Source organism: Periplaneta americana, chromosome 12, assembly GCF_040183065.1.
Source record: "Periplaneta americana isolate PAMFEO1 chromosome 12, P.americana_PAMFEO1_priV1, whole genome shotgun sequence".
In the NCBI taxonomy this organism is placed as follows: Eukaryota; Metazoa; Arthropoda; class Insecta; order Blattodea; family Blattidae; genus Periplaneta; species Periplaneta americana.
The window spans coordinates 80,786,418-80,806,098 of NC_091128.1; the positions used below are offsets into that span (position 1 = coordinate 80,786,418).

At 35.3% G+C, this 19,681-nt stretch overlaps 1 protein-coding gene across 2 annotated transcripts in view; it reads right to left on the minus strand.

Annotated features, from left to right (window-relative positions):
• LOC138710606 (retinol dehydrogenase 13-like) overlaps window positions 1-19,681 on the minus strand; it is a 160,296-nt gene that overhangs the window by 20,696 nt on the left and 119,919 nt on the right. For both annotated transcript variants that reach the window (XM_069841611.1, XM_069841610.1), the window contains exons 5-6: window positions 10,038-10,160; window positions 6,389-6,596 (exon numbers count right to left, since the gene is read on the minus strand). In XM_069841611.1, the coding sequence (XP_069697712.1) occupies window positions 6,389-6,596; window positions 10,038-10,160 (331 nt within the window). The remainder of the gene's footprint in view (window positions 1-6,388; window positions 6,597-10,037; window positions 10,161-19,681) is intronic.

Here is a 19,681-nt window from a genome sequence, read left to right on the forward strand (position 1 = left end):
ATATTTATCGATATTCAGATTTTTGCTCTATTAAAGAACTTAAATAGTGATACAGCAAATAAAAAAATCTTCTATATGTAATTATATTTCTTTCTTTCGAAAATGTAAGAATTCACAATCTTACCACTGCCATAGAATGAATAAGTGTGTTTTATCTTCCTACTGAAAAATGTTATATTTGCACATAGCAGTTATTGCAGGAACAACGACGATATGATGTTTTTTTTCAAAAAGAAAATTATTTTCTTTTCTGTTTCCTTTTGCATTCCTTTCATTTAACTGTAAGAATGTAATAAGTTAATTTTTAATTAGATTGAGGAGAAATTGTAAATTTTTACTCCAAGAGTCGTTGCATACCTTAATTCGTTTACCTAGCAACACAGTTACGACCGTTGGCTACTCTTTTCCCAGCCAAACCGACGTCGCAGACCAAACTGACGTGTAAATTATTCATGCACGTCACCTCCATTCCGTTTATTGGTAAACAGTTTATTAACGTGTAAATGAACCAAGAGTACACCAATCAGAAGATTATAGGCTCTCAACATAATATGTATAGCTCTATCGTTAGCAGACAGTGTGGGTTGTTATCACCACGTCATTCACCGCCATTACAACCATCCACAATACCACCTTCAATACCAACACAACGAGCAACATCACCATGGATACTGACATCATTACATTAACTAACGAAGTTGACAAAACGCCTACCATTATGACCACCAATATGACCAATACATCCTTTATTAAAAAGTAAAGCTTCGTCATACGATCCAAAAGACTTGACTTTGACTTGGCTTTTCGAGAACTTAATTCGGAATAAACCTTTCGCATGTGTTTATATTCACTTATTGTGCGACTTGAGTATACAATAAATGTCGAAGTGCGACAGATGGCTTGAGTGACATTCGCGAAATCGATGCTGACAAGTGCAACATCCTGCCTTAGGCCTGGTAGTCAGGTCTCATCATCAGATGAGAAGCCTAAAGCCGGCAACTGACTTAAGCGGTTAGGTACAGCTTACAGCAGTAAAAGTTTGGAAATATTCAACATTTTTTTCCTCCATTACTGTATCTTGTACAATAATGAAAATTAGTATGTGTAAAACACTGTCCTTCTGCTATATGAAAAAAATATTTTTACGATTTAAAAAGAATACTCATTTATTTATTTTTTTTTTTCAAAATTCAGTTCACTGTGCAATGATGTAGTTTTTCCCACATAAAAAAAAAACTATCCAACATTCTGTAATAAAATTTTTTGTGTGTATTTATGAATGTCATATCTACAATATGAAGCAAGATCACTTCTCTACCTTTGATAGATTGTCTCATAAAAATAAATTCATTAACAAAATGGTGAAATACAGTGAAACCTCTCCTTACGGACACCCCCAAGATACGGACACTTCTCAAATACGGACATATTTTTATGTCCCAACTGAAATAATATAGAAATAATGATAAATTTAACTCTCGTTTACGGACACTCTCAGACACGGACACGGACAGCTGCTTCACAATCCTAAAGCTTGCTTTACCTCCTGACTGCGGACAGAACTTGGTTTTCAAGACCTAATATGTTACAAAAATGAAAAATTTAGTTTTGAGAACTGTACAGAAATTCCTTAACATGAAAGAAGACAATAAGAATCTCGTAGGTTACCACTAGTCCAGCCGGCTACCCTTTGTTAGCTGGAAGTGAGTGGATAAACAGAGTCATAAAATTTAACCTGTCTGATGGGTCCAAGGTTTACGCGATCGTGAAATTGTATTCGACATATGATAGGGTTAGTAGGATTATTCTCTTCACTTCAATCAGTTGTTCTGTTTCGAGAGACATGGCACCTGAACGTAAAGGTTAAGTTGAAAACTGTAAATTACAGTACTGCATAACTGTAGGTCTAGAATAAAACTGCAAGGCACAGTACTGTATTTTCCTTTTTCGGTCTTATCTACTGTAGTTCAAAGTTGCAAAGAATTTACTGTAGTAGACTGTATTTATAATTGAACTACAGCAATACATTTCATTTAAAGCGTGAAGGGATACATAATGCATAGTATTATAAACTTACTATTAGATTGAGGAGCCTCCCTCTCAATAAAGGACACCTCCCAGATGCGAATAGATTGTTACGTCCCTTCAATGTTCGTAAATGAGAGGTTTCACTGTATCAGTATTTTCTTCTAACATGAAATAAAAAAAATATATTATTAAGGAATGTAGTTAAAAGAACATGATATTGTAAACATGAGTTTCAGCAATAAAATAAAAGAGAGAGAACATGAAAAAGTTGACAAGTTTATGAGTTATGAGGGAAACGCTTCATCACTGCACAGTGAACTACCACCATTATGAATTCTGAAAACAAAAAAAAATATATATAAATAATTTTTTTAATCGTAATATATATATATATTTTTTTTTCACATAGCAGAAGGACAGTGTTTTACGCATACCAATTTTCATTATTGTACAAGATACAGTAATGTTGAATATTTCCAAAAATTTTACTGCTGTAAGCTGTACCTAACCCTTACTCCGAACATTGTAATGTAACACGAGCATTCGCTAGTTAGTACAGGAAAACGAGCGCCGAGCCGAGCTGCTTGATGTGAACATTACATTACAGAGCTCGGCTTAATAAATCCCAAGGCCCGCAGCCTAAAGCATCAGCATCAGAAAGTCATACTACTCCGAACATTCCACCGCAGTCCGTTTCTAACTATTGCAGACGTTATAAAAAAAAAAAGAAGCACACCTACAAAAACACTGAAACGACAGCTTTGTTCACTTCGAATTACATCACAGAGTACCACGACCTAGGAATGAACTGTGATCACCTGCATGGAAGACAGCACTACTGCTTGCGACATAAACGTGGTACCAATCAATAGAACGGAGTGATTTGAGGCACCGAAGAAACAGCTGAAATGATCAATATCAATCTTCAATAACCACACACGCACCTGTACACACGCAGCAATTGCAAGGAATGCCGATGTCTGCGGTAGAAAAATAGGAAAACTTCTTAGATGACATGAAGAGGACGCTTTCTTGAGATTAATGAATCAACTAGGATTACAGGGAGGTCAGTGGGAAGAACGTAGAAGGAAACTGAGAATTGTGATTATATGGCAACCGCTTAACTAAAATAGAATAGCCTTAAAAAGAAAAAAAATGCGAGTAATAATTTTGTAATGTCCGTGAATTGTATAATAAGTAAAATAGGGATAACATTTTCCGGCCTTAATTACGGGACATCTCGTGCAGTCTGAGGAGACATTTGCCCGTTTCGTTATGGTTGGACAGAGGATCTATAAGAACTAAAATATGCCAAAATATGCATGAAACTCTATACTGAAAACTTGGAAATATACACTTAAGTATTCACAAAAATGTTAAAAATAAGTCGACCATGGTCATATCATAAATTAATATTCTGTAAAAGTGACCATGATACAATATTACGTTGGGGTTGTTATTTATATCTGAATAGAAGCAATAAAATTGTTCTAATTATTTACTAATGCATTTGTTATTATCAGAGACCGGAAATTTAGGCATTATGAATCATTAAAATAGGCAGGTAAAAATGCATTATAAATAGCTAAAATACGCAATAAAAGACAATTACAAAAACCTTGCATTAGATCCACGACCTTGCACTTTCCATAAAGGGATTTCGGCAGCAAGAAAAGCTTTACATAAGTCGAATGCAAATTGAGATTTTCGACTCGATGTTACAATTACTGTTGGAAGCAAAGAAATCTTCTTCCCAGTAGCCTTGGAAAGTGCATTTTTGTGTTTGGTTATACTAATATATTGCTATATGAAATATTTAGCTAGCTACAACAACGTCGCAATGAAAACTGAAAGGAAACTAACCGTTAAAAATAGCGTTAGACCCGCACTCATTGTTGCCTTGTCAAATAAACACAAGCAATAATTAAAACGCTTACTGTTGAATATGTGGATTGATAGTGGAAATAATTAGTGTAGTAAAATTGTCAGTAACGTTTGTATCCCTAATTTTACTTACGAAAGTTGGCAAATCTAAATACATGCCACATTCCAACGGTAACATCATCATCAATCGTAATGTAGAAGTTTCTTGTTGCTGCATGTCCTAACTTGTTTGGGTTCTTCAAGTCTTCAGTTAGAGGCCATTCTACAAAATTAAGAGATATAACTGAATCGGGTATTGTAAAATAAAAGGTTTCTAATTCCATTTCGGCAATTTTGAGTTAATTACATTTTCGTAGTTCTTGAGAATTGCTCTATATTTCGGTGTTAAAAAGGACTTCTGTCGGCACTTCCGTAGTAGTGAAATACATGCTACGTGTATCACGTTGTGTGTAGGGACCTGAGTCAATGACTTTGGCACTATTTTATAATCCATGTAGGCCTCACTGGAAATTTTCATACATTGGAAGCATTAGAAATTAGCTGTTTCATTCTTTATTTACGGAGTGTGAAGATACAGTGGAAAGTATTGTGGAATGTTAATAAAGACTAATGTTCTTCAATCTCCTAAAAGGAAGAAAGGGATAAGACATGATGAATCTTAAAGAGAAATGTGATTAAAAAGGCAAAATTATTTGGTCAAGAATATGTTAGGCATAGAGGAAAACTTCAACGTGGTCGCACTTCACGTTCTCCTTGAAAGTAGGCTAAGTTACATAATTTTATTAACACAGTGTGTTCTCAATGTTATATTTGTGTTAAACGTAATAACAAGAGACCGGAACTTTGGCAGAAAGCCTTTTTAAATGTGTTAAATCTATCTTCATATAGAAAGTAAATCTGTACGAATTATACCACATATTCAACAGTAGTACTTTTATAACAGTATATGTATATTTTAACAACCACATAATTTCACATGTAAAAAAAAAATTACAAAAAACTCGCCAAAATGACCACAAAACAAGTTGAAAAACTGTATAAATCCCTTATAAAGGGAACCATTTTATTGAAGTAAATTACTAACTTAATATGAACTAACCTAACTTAACTTAATCTGAACTAACCCGAACTAACCTAACCTAACCTACATACACAAAAGATTCCAGCCACTCTTCTCGGAAAATACAGAGACGTTTACGTGATTTATCACCAGAGCCATCAGATCTTATCACACGTAAGGGGCTGCGGTATTTTATAAGTCTTTGTTGTTGTCTTCGCTTATATCTTATCTAATCTAAGCTATATGTGTCGTAGAAGTGGTCGTATAAATATTCTTTTTTTTTTTCAACTTTTCCGCCGAAACCAATTAATGACGCATCAAGTGAACAAAGTGGACATAATACTGAATGGCGCCAACTTAAAGTCAAAGTGCATAAGATGAGCACAGAGAATAGATGATTCAGTAAGTATCCTGTGATCAAACCTGCCCTAACTGATGTATTGTGATCATTGCACCCGTCACTCTGTTGACACATCAACGAGAACTAAATTTCTGCCTTGAACATGCGTACTAGGCTCATTTCTCCATTTCGTAAGTATGTCTGTATGAGACTGTGCGGAAATATCTTCCAATCCAGACTAAATCCAATAATCTGATAGGAACTAAAATCAGCTGTAAATGTCTAACACAGCTATGCCATGAAATCGGGACATTTTGATACATGAGCAAATTATTTCGGGACGTGGGACGCAATGGTCGAAATTGGGACTGTCTCGAAAAAACGGGGCGGTTGGCAAGTTTACATATATTGCCATCATCTTTAATGAATAATTCTGTGAATGCCAAGGCGTTACAATATTCGCAATCGCCAAGAACCGTCCGAACACAAAAATCACACTGTGACAAAATCGCCATTAACTATCACAGAGTCCACATCTGTAGAGTAACGGTCAGCGCGTCTGGCTGCGAAAACAGGTGGCCCGGGTTCGAACCCCGGTCGGGGCAAGTTACCTGGTTGAGGTTTATTCCGGGGTTTTCCCTCAACCCAATACGAGCAAATGCTGGGTAACTTTCGGTGCTGGACCCCGGACTCATTTCACCGGCATTATCACCTTCATAACATTCAGACGCTAAATAACCTAGATGTTGATACAGCGTCGTAAAATAACCCAATAAAATAAAAATCTATCACAGCGATTTTTCCGAAGCTGTCACAATTCGGAGATATGACAGAAAATGCTGTTACATCCCACCTCTAATGCAAAATAAAATTAGTCCTATTACATTATTCCTTGTTAAAAACGTAAAGTTATAGGCCTATGAGTACACTTAAGTAGGATGTGTCAATACAAAAACGAATTCCATGCAAATTCTCGTCCTAGTTATGTTAGGGGCTGGAATCGTATTTATCACACAAGCCGTCAAAGTACGACTCATTTCATATGCATAAAGCCCTTTCAGAGAAAGATGTCATACCTGTAGTACAGACCGGACTCGTGTGCAGTCTCCTCGCACACGGCGCAGTGGATGCTGGTCTGGGCGCCCTGCTCGCAAGTCTTGAACAGGTACACCAGCACGTTCTCGAAGATCCACTGTGATCCGGGGAACCACGTGGTGCTCACATGACGAGCCGCCTCTGTCACCACGATGCCAGGGTGCAGCGAGTAGGTATTCACTCCAGTTCCTGCCGAGAACATTTGAATACAGAGATAAATTTACGAACTACTCGTACTTCAGTTACGAGTAAGTTTTCTACGGAGTGCTTTATGAGCTCTATATTGCGAATGCATAACAAAAAAATGTTATCATTATCAATATTATTATTACTATTGTTATTATTTACATACAAATGGCTTTTAGAGACCTCGGTGGTTGATTGCCGCCCTCACATAAGCCCGCCATCGGCCCCTACCCTGAGCAAGATTAATCCAGTCCCTAGCATCATCCCACCTTCCTGAAATCCCTTTTAATATTGTCCTCCTATATACATCTCGGCCTCCCCAAAGATCTTTTTCCCCTCAGGTATTCCAACTAACACACTATATGGATTTCTGAATTCACCCATATATGCTACATGCCCTATCCATCTCAAACGTCTGGATTTAATGTTCCTAATTATGTTAGGTGATGAATACAATGCGTGCCGTTTCGCGTTGTGTAACTTTCTCAAATCTTCCTGTGACTTCATATTATTCTCGAACACCTTTAACCTTTGTTATTGTTATTATTATTATTATTATTATTATTATTATTATTATTATTATTATTATTATTATTATTATTGTTGGAAAGTTACAATATCTTACATATCTTACAATAATATTAAGATTATTATTTTGACATGTATAAATTTTTCAAAAATAATTTTAATTCTGTTACTTTCGTAGAAAAAAGGCATGTGACAATTGCGGAAAAAACAATTTAAAAGTTCATATAACAGGAGCACTTGTATTACGATATATGCACGCTCTTGTATAATAGTCAATTTTGACACGCTTGCTTAGTTTTGAAAGATCTACTTTCCGAATGGCTGTCTAAAGAACGCATATTTTTCACTTCGTACTGTACAGCAGTGGTTTCGAATCTTCTTTAGCCTAGAGCTCACTTCGATAACTGGATACCGATTACTGTTCTTCTATCCAAATTTAATGAACGATAATAACCTGAAATTCATATTACGTAGAACTTTCATGTGTGATTATTTCAGACTCCTGTAAATGTAAATAAAATTAAATTTGTAACTTACAATTTTATTAAAAACAAAACAAAGTACAACATAACACATCCCCCACTATGACAACCTGCGCACGAACGAACTCTGGTTTGCGGCGCAGGTTTTAATGTCAGTGGTCGGGCTATAACTGTGCTAAGACATAGTTGAAAGGATATTTTGATATCAGTTATTGTGCAAGCAAACGACACTGATGTCTTCCTTTAAGGATTCGGGTGTGCTATTTTAAATATTTTATGTCTTGTGCATTATACACCTTGTCCCTTTCAAACCTCCCATATTTTAATTAATAAATTCTAACAAAGATATGCAGAATTATGAAATGAGACTGGTATTAAAAGAAAGAGAAACTCAAAGAATCGTTATTTCATTTGTTTGAAGTAAATTCTGCTACTGAATTTGCACACTGTAAGAGTGTACGATGAGCTGTAAACAGAAAACATATTAAGAAAACTCTAACATTTCGTTGTCCTGATCTCTAACAGCACGATATTGCAATGAAATCTGGAGACTATATTCTTTGATTATGGCGGTACATTTGAACCGATTATTCGAGAAAAGGGCACATACCTTCATATATATTTCTAGTTGCCCTTATCTCGAACGGCTTGATATTGCAATGAAACTTGGAGACTAAGTTCTTTGATTATGGCAGTATACATAAACACATAATTCGGAAAAAGGGCACATAACCCTATGTGTTTTTTTCTGGCACATGCCTCAATTCCGGAATTAGTTCCAGTTCACGACATTTTTTTCATTATTGCTCATTCAATGTGTAGGTCTATCATACATGTATATTGTTACTCGTACTTTAATATTGCGCAACTCGAAATTACAAATCAAATCGGTAACAACTGCACAGATCCGTAGCTTTTCTCGATGACGAGATATTACAGAGAGAGACTGCGTGGCACTGATAATTCGGATGAGGCTCTTAGGCCCGGTTTCTTCAACCCTTGTTAAAATGCACCTTAATAGCGTTAATTAACTGTAAGTTAAAAGTATAAATTATTGTTAAAAATATTGCGTTTCTTCAACTTTACATTTCACATTTTAACATTTTGTTTGTTAACTCTCTGTTAGGACCAGAGATTCTAGAGTTTAACCATAACCTATAACCAAGTATAGGTTCAATTCTGTTTTCTGAACTCTGAAAATTGCGATTCTCGCTTGATTCAGAGAGGATAGAAGTCTCTCTATTCTCTCAAATCTGATTTATGCTTCTTTCCGTCATCTGTATCACAGTAGCGTGGAGCGGCGTATTGGTATTGCTGTTGTGAAATGGAAAACACTGAAACAAAAAGAAACCGTGGGACTAATTTCTCTTCGTTCGAGAGAAACCTTCTGCTGGAAATAATTTCGCAGTATAAACCAATTATTGAGAATAAACAAACAAACGGATCTACGTTGAAAGCGAAAAGCGAAGCTTGGCACAAAATAGCCTATACCTTTATGTGAACTTCTGTCAAGTCACTGAAATCATCCTCTCTGTTTATGTATTCATGGATATCACTTTCTAAATAACGTTCAGCATCTAACGCAATACCCATATTGAATATTTCTATGCTAACAGAGAGTTAAATAATTTAACTGCATGGAATTGAGCAGTTAAATTAACATGGGTTTTAACAGTCTGTTAATACGAACAGTAGTTGAAGAAATGCTTCAACTGTTTACAGTTAAAATGGAATAACACACTGTTATAATCTAACAAAAGTTGAAGAAACTGGGCGCATTTGAATTTAAGTCAATTTTTGTTTCAACACGGATCCCGGAAAGAATACTCATTGTGGGTGCGGGAAAATGTGTATTCTGCATCAAAATGTCCCCCTCTTCCTGAGAACGATACTACAGTAAATGGGAACCCTGGTCTACAGAACAATGCGTGAGGACGTTAAATTGGAGGGGACTTTTCGTATCATTCCTTTCACATATCAGACGGCACCTTGGAAGTTCATTCCGCAAACAATATTAACCTAAAAGTAAGGATCAAGGGTGCAATAAATTTATATCATTTATAATAGGCCTACTGTAATATTAATTTATTTATCAGTATAATGGTTCTAAGGTTCTTCATTTCATGACATGTGCCCCAGCTTTACTATTCTTTTGGACATATATTCGAAACATCTGACGCTCTCGATAGAATTTGAGATTGTGATACGTCCAAAAGAAAGCACGGTGCTGCTATATCACTGAGGTCAACCACGGTGCATTGCAAAAGAGTTATTAAATTACATTTTATAAATCAACTACAGTAATGTAACATAAATTTACATTTCAAAATGAATTGAAAAAAATGTAAATGAAAAAGTAAATAAATATTAAATAAAGTCGGGCAAAGTAATATAGAGAAACTAATTAATTAAAGTAATAACATAAAATTATTACCTTTGAGTCTTCTGCTCAATTCTGCACTGAACAACACATTGGCGAGTTTAGATTCTGAATATGATGCAAAGTTGTTGTATCGCCTCTTTTCCCAGTGGAGGTCATCGAAGCAAATGGCTTTAGCTGAAACAAAGATTCCTGCTGTTTGTATTATTTTTCATTACAGTGAATTTTAAGTGATATAGACTGTTGAATTGGCATCCTACTCCTCGAATTATGGACCTAAACTTTTAACACTAACGATTTTTCTGTTTGTTTAGTGGACTCGACAATAAATTATTGATATAATGTACTACAGAATGTTATTCAATATTCGTAAATATTGACACCAAAAGTTTTATCGCAAAATAAATAGACCCAATTCAGTTTCTACTTATATAATAAAAGTTTTAAAACCTAAACACTTCTGTTTATAATAAAATAACTATCATAAATGCCCAGCATAACGCTGCAAGTGTCGTTATTTCCCGAACTCTTTTAAGTTATAGTAGTCGCGCTCATAACTTTTCCGCTTACTTACAAAGCTATTTCGCTCACACCGTTGGATATTTGTTAAGATATTGGTCAACATCTCCTTCTTAATCTATAAAGTATTTCATCTCTTGATCTCGAAAGGTGACCACAGAAGTGACCTTCTTTTTACCAGTTTTTGTGTCAACTGTACTTGAAGGCCAGGAATTTAGCCATCAGGATGCTTCATTGTTTCCGGAAGTGTGTAAGAACGAATTTAAAAATAGAAACATTAGGTCAGAGAACAAATGTAGAGGGTGATTCAGGAGAAGCCATGTCACTTATGGAGCTTATTTTCGAAGACATTTTGAGCAAAATTGTAATATAAACATGGGTCATATTCTCAATATTTTCAGAGTTATATTAATTTGAAATTGTTTGTAAAATAGGTACCTTTTTCTTTAGTTTTTAGGGTAAAAGAATGAATTATTCAAAAGGTTCATTTCTTTAATTGGCTAGTGTGTTGTGAATTCCATAGTTGCTTCGTACAGATTTTTTTCTTCCGTTTTTAACCAAAAAATTACGTTTTTCTTACGCATTTAATACAATTGTTACAAATCACTACTCTCGTAAACTCTTTAAGACAAAATTAGGATGCAAAATTGAACTGTAAAGAATCAAGTTGCTAGAAGTCGTGTGATTTGTTATAAATTGTTACGATAAGTGTGTAAGAATAATGGAATTTTTAGTTGAAAGTTAAAAAAAATCTGTACAAAGCAACTAAAGCATTAACAACCTATATTTAGCTTCAGAATACTAGCCACTTAAAGAAATGATATTTCTGAATATTTCATTCTCTATAATATTCTTTTACCCTTAAAACTAGAGAAAAAGGTATTTTATGCCGTCCTAGCATTATAAGCAGGTTGTTACTACATCCAATATTGTGCGTAACAAGAAATGAAATGCAGGACAGAAGATAATGTATCATTTATTTCCAATCTTTAACAATTTTGAATCACTTTTGTGATATCACATAAAACAGTTCTGTGGTTCAGAGAAACTACAGTGCGCCAGGGAAGTCTCTCCGCACTGGAGACAGCGGAGTGTATGCGCTCGCAACCGCAATTATGTTGGTAGCATCAGCCGGGCCGGGTCATTGCCACATTCTTGAGTGGGGTTGCTTAGCAACGGTATCAGTTGAGGGCAGACGGGATGTACTGCATTCTAATTGTGAGTGAGTGGTGGCTAAAGACTACTGGTGACAATGCTTTCTGATGAAGAAAGAGCGTTTTTGATGGAATACGTTTTTCGCGAAGGTGATAAGTTTACGGAAATGTTAAACAGAAATTTCGTACGAGTTTTCCTAATTCCAGGTGTCCAAATCGCGATACTGTAAGTGATTTGATCAATAAATTCCGTGGAACCGGGTCAGTTCTCGATGCACCAAGAAGTGGCAAGCCTACAATTTTAACGACTGTAAGAAGAGAACTTCAATTGTACCCCTATAAAATTAGAGTGGTTCATGAATTAAAAGAGACTGAGGTATTGTGAATGGTTCCAGAGATTTATAAATCGGCATGGACTTGACGTTTTAAATGACACTTTCTTTACATACGAAGCATGGTTTAACTTATCAGGCTATGTAAATTCTCAAAATTCACGGGTTTGATCTTCAGAAAATCCCTATGCAATAAGAGAGACAACGTTGCATCCAGAGAAAATCGGAGTGTGGGTTGTCATATCAAGAGCGCGAATAATAGGACCGATCTTCTTTGAGACTTCTGTGAATTCGGATGTTTACTGTTCTGAGATTACTTATTCATTTATTGCTAGGCTGAATGGAAATGAAATTGAGTGTTGTTTTTTCCAACAGGACAATGCTACGGCACAAACGTCAAACCAATCGCTTGGACTTTTAAAATAGTTCTTTGACGAAATAATAATCACTAAAGACTCTGGCCACCGCGGTCTTCCGATTTAACACCACCGGATTATTTCCTTTGGGTGCGGCAAAATCTGCGGTATATGGTAATAATCCTAAAGTAATCAATGAACTTCAGACGAATATAATTAATTATGAGCAGTCGATTACGCAAGAAACATTGGTGAAAGTGTTTGCAAATAAGTGTGCCTTCAAGAACGAGGGAAACACTTCCAGCATCTGTTATGATTGTGGTGAGTACACAGTTTATTTTGTTCCTAGCGTAGGTTCCAGCTACTACCAACATTACTGTAGTTGCTAGCGCATACACTCCGCTGTCCCCAGTGCGGAGAGACTTACATGGCGCACTATATATTAACAAAATAAAGGAACATATGTAACATAAAATTTGATACCTAAGGTATAATTAGAATTTGTAATAACTGCAAGGTCATCCATTTCTCCTTATTCAATGTCAATGCCATACGAAACTAATCGATACGCTCATATGAAGACTTTGTCAGCTATGGATGCCGAATTATTTCATAATTTATTTCCTATAATTTATAATGCTAAGATCCCATAAAGTCTTGTATTCAATTCGTGGATAATCTTATTATGACACTCGTGAAAATTGTCGTACTCACTATCGTTCGTGCGACATACATTCACTCATGCCATAATCATCAAGATTATCCACTTGTTGCATAAATAACTATTACAAACAACTTCAAATTAGTGTAACTCTGAAAATATTGGGAATAGGATTCATGTTGATGCGATAGTTTTTGCTCAGAATTTCTTCAGAAATGAGCTCCGTAAGTGGCGATAACATCCCGTGAATCAACCTGTATATTAGGGAAATCTAAGTTATTTCTACCACTTTAATGATTCAATAATCATTATCAATAGATAAGTCCAGAAAGTAAATTTCGACTACATGCCATTCATTGTCTTTTGATACAACAATTTATATTTTGTCAAAAGCTTATATTATTTGACAGCTATAACATCTCTCTAATCTTCCATTATCGATTACTTGCTTTACATAATATTTACAAATGGGAAACTTTGCGAACTCTTGTCTATTACAAATTAACCGCCTGCTTAAGATGCGGCAGGCTAGACGAAATGTTTGGATATAGCAGACTAGATTAAATATTCGAATGCAGCGGAAACGAGAATGATGAAGATTGTGATCGTAATTGACAGAACGTCCCTTTTTCGCATCCCGAGTATCACGACAACATGAAACGTCTAGATAGAACGTTAAGCAGAAATGATATCACTCGTAGCTTAATGGCTCACGGCATACCAACTACCGCTATCCGTCACTGACGTAATTTGTCATTCTGTGAAAAGCTTGACATCTCGAAGAACAGTAAGTACCTTTTGAACATCGAGCTGATAGATGAGAAATTTATTTTCGTCTTAAGGTGACAATGATGTGTGTGCATTTGTAATAGTCGTCCTCCTCCTCCTCCTCCTCCTCCTCCTCCTCCTCATCATCATCATCATCATCATCATCATCATCATCATCATCATCATCATCATCATCATTTTAAATATTGCTGAAAGCATTGTTTACACTTGTGTACAATTTACCTTACCAATAGACTGTACCTGCATTATTATTCACAATAGACATAAAAGTATCTAGACTAGAGTAAACTAGAGTATGCGTCTGTAATATGGTCACCTCAGTTCCAGTCCCATCAGACGCAAATATAAAAAGTACAGAAAAGATTTTTACATTACTTATATTTTAAAAAAACATCACGTGTCGTCTTATGAAAAGCAAATTTCATATAATCAGTTACTTTTTAAATTTAATTATAAAACCTTAAAACTTAGACGATTAATAAATAGCCAAATTTTGCTCTATAAAACTGTTAACGGTATTTTGAATAACTGTGATTTTCTTATATTTCTTCAGTTCAATGAAAAAAAAAAAAAAACAGAATTACGTCATAGGCAACCTTTCGTTATTTCAATTCCTAGAACTGTTTCCTTCAAGAACTCTCCATTGTTTATTTATGTGTAATACTTACAACTCCCTGTCTTTAAACTGTGATTCTCAATTAGATTTCTGTTTATCAGTTAAAACATTTCATGCTATATTAAAAAGAACTATATTTCCTTAGGTATTTAAATTATAAATAAGTGTACTAAAATGTTTTTACTCTAATTTTGAAACAATTCTGTATTATTATATTGACATTTGGCACTAATATTAACTGTAGTATTACATTCTAACATCTATTATGTCTTTCTTTCTTTCGTTTGTGTTACTTGTTTTCTTTTATACTATTATGTAAGCCACCTATAATTGGAAGCTTGCTTCTGTTGGTTGTGAAGATTAAATAAATAAATAAATAAATTAATTAATCATCAGCAGCAGCACTACAGCCCTGTTCTAGCCTCAGCTTCCTTCAAGTTCTTCTTCCAGCACTCCCTATCCCTGGCAACCATCCATCATCTTTTTACTCCGATTCTACTCAGATCTTCCACTATTCCATCTTAGCCTTGGTCAACCTACACTTCTTCTTCCCTCTGACTTGCATTCCAGTATCTTTCTGAGTAGTTCGGTTTCTCCTACTCTCTTCACATGTCCAGCCCACTTGGTCTTGACACTTTTTATACAGTGCGATCAGTTATGATTTCCCCCGTGGCGGCGCGAGGTTTTTCCTATGAGCGAGCCTCCACTCGTTTCCCGCGCACTGAAGGGAGTAGCAAGCTTGCTTGCTTGTTAACCTTGCTGAATGTCGCAGTCGTAGCGCAGCTGTTCCCGGGTGTGTGTTATGTTGTTCGTTTCTAAATTCCACAGTATACATAGAATGTATTATGCTTCGTGAGTTTACAACGCCACAGCGTGTCTTTATTTACGATTCATATGTGATAACTCTGTCATCCCGTGAAGTTCGAAGACGGTTTCAAGAAAGATTCTCGGGTGTAGACGGTCCAGAACTACAGCGAGTGAAGAATTATTTCCTAAAGAGGTAGCAAAAATGTGTGGAGAATGAAGACGGGCAATTTGAACACCTCATTTGATAATTTGGTAAGTAATGAGCCTCTTAAATTTGTTTGTATTTTGTTGTATGGTTGATTTGTTGTATATTGTTTTACCCTTCCGCTAATCACCGAGACACGGCTAACTGGCTAACCGCCTAACGAGCGGAGCGCTCGCCCATAGGCAAAACACTCCAGCGGAAAGCAAAATTGATCGTTCTTATATCAAGTCATTTGTAAAGTTCATATAAATTCATGATCATGTCTTATTCTCCATTTCCCATGTTCTTGCATTGGACCATATATTTTTCTTAAGATCATCCTTCCAAATGTAATTAGACGTGACATGTCGGGCTGCGACAAAGTCCACGATTCAGAGCTGTAAATCACATTGGGTCTTGTCTGTAAGTGTGTTATATAGCTTGAATTTAGTTGCTCGAGTAAGTTAAGTTGATTTAAAGTGTTTCTAAAAACCATTGTGATATTTATTGGTATTTCAGGATGGTCTTTGTTGGGTCTGGCTCAATTGTAGATACTTCAAGTCGCAAGTCTCTCTCAACAATAAGTTTACTTCAATACAGTATCGTCGTTGTGACATATTTATGGATTTTCAGATTTTTGCTCTATTAAAAACTTAAACTATAACAAATAATAAAATCTCCTGGCCGTGAAAAAAAAAAACAATTTTAATGTATAAAAATTCTCCTCTTGGTAAGAAATAATAGTTTGTCCTTCCAAAAGAAGAGCATCTGCTGTTAGGATTATTAGAACTAGATATATTCTCTGATTCGAACTAAAAATAGTATTTCCTACGAAGTCCCTGTTATAATATTGGTTGCATGCACCACCCAGACTCCCCGATGTTTCCTGAATTGCAATACAATACCTAATATCGTTTGCGTCAGCATGTTTTGTGTGAGAGTAGCCTACAGTTCTGATTTAGTCTTCTTGAAAAAATATGTCGTTCCTGCAATAACTCCTATATGCAAAATATATATTTTTTCAGTAGGAATAAAAAACACATATTTTATTCATCCTATGGCAGCCGTACATAGGAAACTGTGAATTCTTACATTTTCGAAACAAAGAAATATAATTACATATAGAAGATTTTATTATTCCTTGTGTCACTATTTAAGTTTTTAATAGAGCAAAAATCTGAAAATCGATAAATATGTCACACAGGAGTTATTGCAGGAACAACGACGATATTGTATTGAAGTAAACTTATTGTTGAGAGAGGCTTGCGACTTGAAGTATCTACAATTGAGCCAGACCCAACAAAGACCATCCTGAAATACCAATAAATATCACAATGGTTTTTAGAAAAACTTTAAATCAAGATAACTTACTCGAGCAATTAAATTCAAGCTATATAACACACTTATAGACAAGACCCAATGTGATTTACAGCTCAGAATTGTGGGCTTTGTCGCAGCCCGACATGTCACGTCTAATTACATTTGAAATGATGATCGTAAGGAAAATATATGGTCCAATGCAAGAACATGGGGAATGGTGAATAAGACATGATCGTCATGTTGTGTTTATTAGGGTACTAGGAACAATAGACTGTGCCGATACTACAGTGCGTTCGTAGGTCGACTGGACTGTTATAACATAACCTAAATAATATAAACAAATATTAGAAAAGTTTTAATTGGGGATGATGAAATAAACCAGAAAACTTTTAATTAAGGATGATGAAATAAAATGTAAACATGAATAATTTTAAAAGGAACAATTATTGAAAGTACAATTTTCAAATTTGAGTGTTTACTAGTCCGGCCGAGCTACGAACGCACTGTATTTCGCATTGTCTGTGATGAGGCGAAAGTAGCGATCCTAGTGGTTAGCAACTATCTATGGATGCATATTTACTACTTATTGAACTTCGTGACTGTATATATTCGTACTAGACTGTGATATTATTTTATGAAATAATATAACTAAGATATTATTTAATATGTGAAGTAATTTACTGATTAGAAACAAACACTACATGTATATCCAACCGATATCTTAGCAACAAAGGAATTTTTGCTTCAAGCTAGGGCCAAGTAATTTCAGTTATAGTAGGTCTAAAGACTGGTTTAAGACAACAAAGATATCAACAATCCCACTAATAATGGCAAGTCTAAAAACTGATTTAATTTTTCACGGAAAATACAAACTAACGCAAAATAAATGTATACTTACACATTTTCAGATTACATTTAAAATCTGAAAATCAAATTTAATAACGCTATCAATTTATTAAGGATGTTTAATCAGTAAAACAAGATTACCAACCTAAATTATACAAAAGATTTTGGAGACCCACCAAAATAAAATATGAACTTAAAGAAGCATGTGAGAATCAAAAATGTGAGAACTTCTGTATTAATGGGTTATTAAAAGTGTGTAAAGTGTGAAGAGAAATAAATGCTTAATTATCGCCAGTTCCCTGTGTCTGGCTTAAATTTAATTACTTCCTTGTATAACATCTTCAAGTTCAAAGCCACGGTTTACACGGCTAAGAGGCTTACAGCGACCTCAGAACCTAGGTCAGCGTAATCCCTTTGGGATCTTGTCTCGCACCCATTGCAGGAACATTGAACGAACGGATTATTAGTTAATGAAACACGAACATCCAGCTTAATTACCGTCATTATCCAGGCCATTTGTACCATCAGATCGGATGTGGAATGCTTCATCAACAAAAACGAGAGAGCTAAACAGTACTTTTATAATACACGTACTGTGTCAAAGCGCACTCTTCATTACCCATCTTCTATAATGTTATTGTTTTATCATATATGCTTTGTTTCACAACACGGAAAATCAATACTTTTAATTCGGAACCAAAAAGTACTGTAATTTGACACGTTCTCATATATTTTGCACATCAGCGCTATAAACAATCTTTATTGTTAACCAAAATCGTGCAAAATAGACTACATAATTAGCAAAAAAAAAAAAAAGGAGATGATATTAAAGGATATGCTACTGGAAATATGACATCTGTGAGCAGTATGGGATGAAGATAAAAGCAAACAAGACGAAGACCATTGTTATGGGAAAACAATAAAGGAGGTAAACGTGCGAATTCTAAATGAGGTAATAGAGCTAGTGGGCATCTTCAAATACTTGGGGTGTACTATAAGCTGTAACATGAGCTGCTGCAGGAAGTGAAGAGGATAGCAATGGCAAAGGAAGCTTTTAATAGCAAAAAAGGAACATCTTCTGCGGACTTCTGGAAAAAGAACTGAGGAAGAGACTAGTGAAGTACTTTTGTGTGGAGTGTGGCATTGTATGGCACAGAACCATGGATATTACGACGAAGTGAAGAGAAAGGACTAGAAGCATTTTAAATGTGGATATGGAGAAGAATGGAACGTGTGAAGTGTAGAGACAGAATAAGAAATGAAGCTGTGTTTTCGAAAAAGCAGGTAAAGAAAAAATCATGCTGAAACTGATCAGGAAGAGAAATTAGTTGGGTCACTGGCTGAGAAGAAGCTGCCTACTGAAAGATGCATTGGAAGGAATGGTGAACGGGAAAAATAGTTCCGAGCAGAAGAAGATATCGGATAATTGACGACAGTAAGATAAATGGATCATATGCAGAGACTAAGAGGGAGAATAATAGGAATTATTTGAGAATGCTGGGTTTGCAATTAGAGACCTGCCCTTGGAATGAATGAAATTAATTAATTACTAGAAGACAGACGGAAACCCACCAAACAACCACTGGATTATTCAGTGCTACTAATAGTAGTAACAACAGTAGACCTAATCATAATACTAAAAATAACAATAATATAGCTATAGTAAAAGCAGATGGTAGCAATATAGCTACTAGTAGTAGTAGTAGTAATAATAGCAGTGATAATAGCATCAACATTAGAGCATTAGAAATAGCAGAAATAGTAACAGTAGTAGGAATAGTAGCATCAGTAAGAAGAGTAGTAGTAGTAGTAGTAGTAGTAGTAATAGTAGTACCAACAGTAGCAGTAGTAACACCAGTAGTAGTAGTAGTAGTAGTAGTAGTAGTAGTAGTAGTAGTAGTAGTAGTAGTAGTAGTAGTAGCAGCAGCAGCAATAGTAGTACCAACAGTAGCAGTAGTAACACCAATAGTAGTAGTAGTAGTAGTAGTAGCAATAGTAGTACCAACAGTAGCAGTAGTAACACCAGTAGTAGTAGTAGTAGTAGTAGCAATAGTAGTACCAACAGTAGCAGTAGTAACACCAATAGTAGTAGTAGTAGTAGTAGTAGTAGTAGT